This window comes from Phragmites australis, chromosome 5 (genome assembly GCF_958298935.1).
Source record: "Phragmites australis chromosome 5, lpPhrAust1.1, whole genome shotgun sequence".
NCBI classification, from domain to species: Eukaryota; Viridiplantae; Streptophyta; class Magnoliopsida; order Poales; family Poaceae; genus Phragmites; species Phragmites australis.
The window spans coordinates 43,163,905-43,171,029 of record NC_084925.1 but is presented as its reverse complement, the minus strand read 5'-3'; the positions used below and the strand labels follow the sequence as shown (position 1 = coordinate 43,171,029).

General features: G+C 44.3%; 1 protein-coding gene across 2 annotated transcripts; it reads right to left on the bottom strand.

Moving 5' to 3' along the window:
* Positions 1-3,487: 3,487 nt before the first annotated feature.
* Positions 3,488-7,125, bottom strand: LOC133919838 (uncharacterized). Of its 2 annotated transcripts, none has more exons than XM_062364371.1 (6): positions 6,962-7,125; positions 5,624-5,711; positions 5,214-5,390; positions 4,917-5,015; positions 4,560-4,802; positions 3,488-4,237 (listed from the first exon to the last, which is right to left on the bottom strand). In XM_062364371.1, the coding sequence occupies exons 2-6, from the start codon at positions 5,690-5,692 to the stop codon at positions 3,728-3,730; spliced, it is 1,098 nt and encodes a 365-aa protein (XP_062220355.1). In that variant the 5' UTR covers positions 5,693-5,711; positions 6,962-7,125; the 3' UTR covers positions 3,488-3,727. The 2 variants fall into 2 exon arrangements, with proteins under 2 accessions (XP_062220355.1, XP_062220356.1); XM_062364372.1 differs by lacking the exon at positions 6,962-7,125 and adding an exon at positions 6,331-6,937.

The following is a 7,125-nucleotide window of genomic DNA, read 5'->3' as shown; positions in this document are numbered from 1 at the left end:
CTTGCCGGGTAATGTTTTACGTTTGGAAACACAAAAATTCCTAGCCTTCGGTGGCAAGATTGCATTCGTGGGCAAGAAAAACCTTGCTCCATGAGCAGAGCCCAATTGACTAGCTTTCGTAGGAGAGAAACGAGAGCATGACAAGAAAAGCTTGTAACCGCTTCGCTGCACGTAACCAAACTATCGGCGGGGACAACCACGTCGTAGCTAAAACCAGCAAGTAGTTAAAACCAGCAAGTTTGCTCATGCGAGCTATAGCTCCAGTTAGCTAGAGATCCAAACGTATCCTAATATTGCATCCAATTTTGGCACCAAGTTTCATCTCTAATTGTTAAGTCATCAGAAAGGGATTATACGCCGATAAGAGAATACCCTCTGAAGGAACTAAACAGCTCCAATTTGTAAGAGTTGATCAATGGATGCGTGGGCCGGTTCAGATGGTGCTCACCTGCCTGAATTGTGCGAGTGCTGTGTTTTTCTTCTTTTTTTAGAGGTCTGCCTGAGCTGTGGTTGGTGAAGCAAGAAAGGCAAAGCTAACTAACCATTACCATGGCTGGCGACTTTAGACTTCAGAATTACAGAAGCATATCATCAGTTTAAACGACGACACTTTCGTCAAACCCTCAGCAGTAGCCTGAAGCCAGCCTTCGCATACTCGATTCTTCACCTTGGAAATTCTTCATGGTTGTTGGCGAGGAACTCGTGAGGTAGAGACGTAAAGCAGCAAAAGGAAAGCGTAAAATAAGACCAAGATGCATTAGGGAGAAAGTGATGTCGTTACTGACATGCAAGGTCCACTGAAAGTTAGCTTACGTATCAGTCCCAACGTTATGATGCAGTTACGTCAGAGGATATTTTTCCGATGCAGTAGCCATTGTACCTCACGATGGGCCCATTGTATCACATCAATGTTCTTCTTTGTTTGTGAGGGAGTATCACTATCAAATCATATACTGGAAAAAGGCTGGGGCTTGGGTTACTAAATCTTCAGGGTGTTGACCTCACCTCTTGTGTTATGGCCAAGATCAGAGTGAGGGAGCCGGGCCATGTAATTGGTGGTTCTTGGGAGCGCCAAGAGCAGTTTGATCCAGCTAAGGAACGCTTTCTCAAGACACTGGAAGGGCAGAGATGTTGAACAGCAGAGCCAGGCCTGTTGGTAACTGTAGGGCAGCAAATAACATCCTTTTCTATTCGAGAGAAGTCAGCAATAGAATCACATAATTTCAGACAATCGCTGAACACTTCAATACAATTCGGTTAAAAATGTTCACAATTAGTCACATAGACAGGCACGATGATATGAGTACAACTATACTATTGCACACAAGATATAACTACCGTTAAGGCACCACTTGGAACGCAAGAAAATTTCATGATCTCTGTAGAATGAAAATTGCTTCCTTCAAGTTTGCTGAGAAATTCTAACGTTTCAGCGGCACCCGCCCTCTCTATTCCCATAGTGGTGCCAGTGCCTGCGCCGGATCCCTATAGAATGAAAATTGTTTCCTTCAAGTTTGCTGAGAATTTCAACATTTCAACGGCACCCGCCTCCTCTGTTCCCACGGCGGCACTGGCACCGGCACCAACCCAAAGCAATGGATCAACCAAAGCAACTCCCGTCGCGCTCCTATCCCCTGTCGTCTTTTATAAAACCGACCGGTTAGGATTTATACGTGTCTGTCACAAGTGACGGTCGGAGGCTTTATGGTTCTTTTCAATATATATATTTATAGGTTATAAGTCTAACATGTATGTTAAAATGTGCATGTATAAGATGTAAGATATGTTTAAAAGTGTATTCCGATACTACATCTCGAACCAGTGTTGAAGCTAAAGAAACGACCGCAGAGCGCCGCACCAGAAGTCGGAAGAACGACGCACCCGAACCAACAAACGAAGTGTCACAGACTCGGCTACCGGCTGCCAGGTGGGTCCGGTTGTCGCTCCGTCGCTTCTGGTGGACCAAGCTGACAGGGGGAGGCCAGCACAAAAGGACCAGACGGCCTGGACGGAACGGAAGGCATCGAAGAAATCAGACTCGAACCGGCTTCCTTCTACCTCCGGCTCTCTCTTCCCTCTCCCGGCTCTTGACCCACTCTGCTGCTCCTATCCGATCCTTTTCCCCTCCAGACTTCTCTGGTCTAGACTCTTTCCTTCCTCTATTCCTACATTGCTGAACTTGTGTATTCCGTGTGAGATTTGTAAATACACATTGGTTGAGTGGATTTGGATGTTGTGGGTGTGATTTAATTGCTTGATTCACGGAGGTTTGTAACACAAAGCCCCTTTTCTCCCTTTGTCCCCTCGGTTTCGTCGCCGCTCCCGGCGATCTCCGCGACCAGCCGCCGCCCCTGCAGATCTCTCCAAGGAGGCCAGGATCGGTTCCGCCGACCTGCTGGGAGGCCAACTGTACCCATAGAACGCGGCCTTTCGCTCCTGGTCCAGTCGCCGAGGCGCCACACTCCGAGGGTTCAGCATCTTGCCCCCCCCCCCCCATGTATGTCTTCTGCGTGCTTTCCCCTTCTTTTATGCCTTCAATAGGTCCTGGACTGGTAATGGTTGGAACTGCGGACTCGATTGATGTTATTTTCGCTGCTGCTGCTGCTGTTTCTAGAGGTCACTATGCTCCTTTTTTATAATCTCTGCGACTGTCTCAAGATTGCTCAATGTTAGGCTCGTAATATTTTAGGAATTACACTTTCTCCTGCAAAATTTCTGCATTCCAAATGGGGCCTTGCTTGGCTATGGAAGATCCAGCTAATTTTGTTGTCCTTGTTGGGGACAAAAGTTCTGACGCTTCCTGAGAAGAACACTGAGGTTTCTGAATGTTCCATGCTGATGCAGGTGCGACCGGATACTGTGGCACGGCCAGGGGATCGAGCGGCTGCAGTACATCAGGGGCGAGTTCAAGCTCTCCGATCGCAGGCCCGTCTGCAGCGTGTTTGTTATCGAAGCCGATGTAGATAATGGGAGCAAGATCAGAAAGGGTTACTTAACTCTGGACGCCAGGATCCACTGCGAGTCCCCTGCCGTACCAAAGAGACACAGCTTCTATGAAGACTTCTGAGTTTTGCCTTGTGACAGTAGTTTTGTCGACACTATAGCTTACAAAGGGCAGAAATGTTTGTAGTGAAAAGGATCTTGTGACAGTAGTTTTGTCGACACTATAGCTTACGAAGGGCAGAAATGTTTGTAGTGAAAAGGCTCAAGTTTTCAGGCCCAGCACCTGTCTTGTACCAAGTGGTATACTAACTGAAAGTAAATAGTGGCTACTGACAAGAATACAAGTGAACAACGGTTTTTCACCCAACAGCTGCTGGTGAGAAGTGTTTATGTCCTCAATCACCCTAAAATTTCGCTTGGTTTTGCTATTGATTTTAGAAAGCGATAAAAATATAGTATTCAGATTTAGAAAACCACAGGTTATAGCAGAAACTCAATCACTAATAAGCGGAACAAATCATGAACAGCAATGGCACGAGGTAACTGATGGTAACAAGGTGTTGCATTGTTCACTGTCATCCAATAGATCTGATTTATTGTGAAAAGGTTCTTGGAATAAGGTCAAGAGGAGTAGAGGACAGAAAGAAACAGAGTGTTGCCGACTCATGCATCGCATTCCTGTTCTGTGTTAGAGTATCTCATCATATTTAATGTTCATCTCTTAGTGAAAACTCATGCGGTAGAGCTTCTATCAACATTTGGCATGTACGTTTCATGGTGATACTCACAGATCAGATGAAATGCCGCTTTTATCTGCTGGGGCAGTATCTTCTCCTGGAAAGCTTATCAGCTCAGTTGCGCTTGATCCAGTCTTTGTTTCTTTCCTCTTTTCAGATTCAGTATGTGACTCTTCCCCCTTTTCAGATTCAGTCTCGGTCTCATTTTCTCCCCTCTTTTCAGAGGCAGTCTCTGTGTCTTCCCTCTTCTCAGCTTCAGTCTGTTCAGTCTTTAAGCCCGAGCTGCTTTCTTGGGGCTTGTGGTTGCTTGTCAGATATGGCTCGGAAGCACGATCAGAATTCTCGGGGCTCCAGAATAATGGCATCTTCTTGTCATCTTCTTTCATCCTCACAGCATAATCATTTATATTGAAAGTATCTGGGCTTTTGCCACCAAATGCACATTCTAACTCATCCATGTTGAAAAGGTCTTCAATGATCTTCATGGTGTCAGGCTTCTCCGAGTATACAAATTTGACCTTGTTGAAAGTCTTCTTCTCAAGAAGGGGGCTAGCAATCTACATTCAGATCTTGACTTTAGTTCTTGAAATATATCATGATAACTGTAAATAGCAATGGGTGTTTCATTTCCCTTGATACACTACAAGTGTTACTTACAGCAACACTAAAAGACCACAAAATAATTACATAAATTAATATGCCATACTCCAATATCAAGAAGAAAACTCAAACATTGTACAGTAATCTTTAACAGGCAAATTTATATGCAGAGAAGTGAATGAAATATGTGGTCAGGAAATAATATATTTGATACGGAATGTGTCATCCCTATGTTTCTGATGAAATAAATAAGAAAAAACAAAGCTTGTAAAGACATACCTTCCAGAAAGACTCAAAAAACTTTGGAGCATTATAAAGGATTGCCACACCCAATCTTTCAGGATAATGACCTTGTAAGACATCTGCTGTCATCTTTGTCACCTGAAGTGACACGTTAGGTAAGCTGAAGCCAGCAAAATCAATGAGCCAAACCATCTGATCCTGACCACGTGGCAGATTTAGAATTGCATTCTCCATACAGTACACTAAGTACTTGAGTTGCCCATTGGCATTCTTGGTATTCTGGAAAACAAAATAATAAAATAAAAATGATTGAATGAGACAGTATAAAGTGCATCTAAAACGTATATACACATTGGATTAGCAAAAAAGGAGGGAGAAAGAACATTATCAAACCTGGCATCCAGGTCTCATAACAAGGATACTCCGTCCACTCTTGTCAAAGTAATAAGTTCGGTAAATTTTTCCAGTCACAGCTTCATCAGATATGTCATCCTATCATGAAATTCAAATAAGATTTTCTATCATATACTAAGGCATCAAACCAGATGCCGTAATGCATCAGATGTTTCACAAAGCATGCCAGAAAAGCTCCCCAATGGCATAAGCCTTATAACGTGTACTATGCAGATACATGAATGGTTCTTTTCAAGCAATATAGGTTTTGTTAATTCAAAGGTGAGAAAGGCTCACCCAACAGATCTCATCTGGCTTATACTCTGAACGCCATTTCAAGGTTTTCTTCAGCATTTTTGTAGCCTTCTTCACGTCCCAGTTCCTTGCTATCAGGTACCTCTCAATTGAAGCATCTGAGCAATATAGAGCTGATTTTCCAGATAGTTGTCCTAGGGTAGCTCTAACTTTACCAATCTGACATGAAAGAATACAAAAATGTCAAAGAATACCCACTGATGTAAGTGCAATATAGGGTAATGGGAACAGTTGGCTATTGAAGTGTCTAACAAAATAAAAAAGGAGGAGAAGCAAGTTTAAGTTGCATTAATATCCAGCAATCTTCTATGTAGAACGCAGAACCAATATCCAGCAACCTTCTACTTAGAGCCACGCAAGCAAAACAGTGAATTCTGGTGACATGGGATCACCTTGGACCGCTGTTCCTCATATAATGCTGCTTCTTTCCCATGGCTGCCCGTACTGCTCCCTGAGCTCATATTACCCTTTTGCTACTTCCTACCATAATAAAATCAAAAGGGCGTGTAAGAACTTCAATCTAAGTTACATCAAGGAGAATAACTGTATCTGAATCATGCGAGGAAGGAAAAACAGCAGGACAGACAAGGTAAAAACAAAATTCCAGCAGACATGAACAATACAAGTTCTGATGGTGAAATCATTCACAGTTTGTAGTTTTGCAGTTACGCTAGCATTTCGACGTCCATAAAAAACTCATGGAATCAAACACAGTTACAAAAAAATCCCATACAGTCTACATTCCTTGAAAAAGATAGCAGATCATATTTAGAGGCAAACTAAAAAACTTCGTTTGTGCCTTGCACAGCCAATAAGAAACTAGTGGTTGATATGTACAAATAGGCCTACACGGCTAATGCAGTACAGTATTATCGTTTTTGTGTGCAAAAATGTACCTACCCCCGTATACGCGGAGCAACATTCTGAGTAAAAAATAGACAAACGAGGAGCACCTTTCTATCTTCTAATAATGCTACCAGTAGAACACAATAAAACGCTACAACTAACAAGAACAAATACAGCTAATTTAATGAACAGAAAGCAGTGTTAACATCAACCGACACGAGATCGTGCCTTCCAAGAGCGGTATCAACATTACCCAGTTTTCCACCAAGACGTTCGAGCACGAACAGGAGCAAACAAAAAAACGCCCAACTGTCCATTGCCGGCTAACAAGACGAGCAACCGAGGAGTCGGTAAGCAAAATTCAGCGTATCAGGTCAACACACATCCACAAGTCCATAACCATAATAATCAGGAATCACACAAATTCTGCAATCATCCTCAAAATCGCAATAAACGAACATAGCCAAGAACAGCAAAACCCCACTTCCTGCTGGGAAGTCCTCAGCCCCGCCGCTACGCTCAACGGAGCCCCGCTGCAAGAACCAAGAAATCCAGCTACTCCAAGAAATGGAATCCAAACTCCCCAAGACGCAAGACGATTCTCCCACAAAACCCCAAACAGACGCAGCGAGAACCACGAGGACGAGACCCCAACATCCGATTGCCTCCAAGCTAACAACCAGACGCACCAAAAGCTCCCCGCATATCACACGAACCGAAGCATTCTTGCGCAAACACCGAAGCGTTAGGAGTCGTCGTAACGCCCGAAAAGGACAGGTAATCTTCCGCCGTCACACAGCAAAGATGCTCGAAACGAGGCCAATCCCCCTCACAAAGTTGAAGCAGCAACGAGCAAGGGTCTAGGGCGAGCTCTCGGCGCTCACCTCGGCGAGCGCGGTGGCGGAAGGCGGCGAGGCAGGATGCGTGGAGCACGCGAGGCGGGTCCGAGTCGTCCTCTCCTTCGCCTTGCTTCGGAAGAAGATGGGTGGGAGCTTCCCGCAAATCTTAATGGCAGAAATGATCGGATCGGACGGCTCCCGTTGGTTGG

Excerpts from the sequence above, each read along its gene's own strand:
- LOC133919838 (XM_062364371.1), bottom strand. The coding sequence starts at position 5,692 with ATGAGCTCAGGGAGCAGTACGGGCAGCCATGGGAAAGAAGCAGCATTA. Across the intron at positions 5,391-5,623 it reads ATGAGGAACAGCGGTCCAAG|ATTGGTAAAGTTAGAGCTAC; the intron begins GTGATCCCATGT and ends CTTTCATGTCAG. Across the intron at positions 4,803-4,916 it reads TTATGAGACCTGGATGCCAG|AATACCAAGAATGCCAATGG; the intron begins GTTTGATAATGT and ends TTTGTTTTCCAG.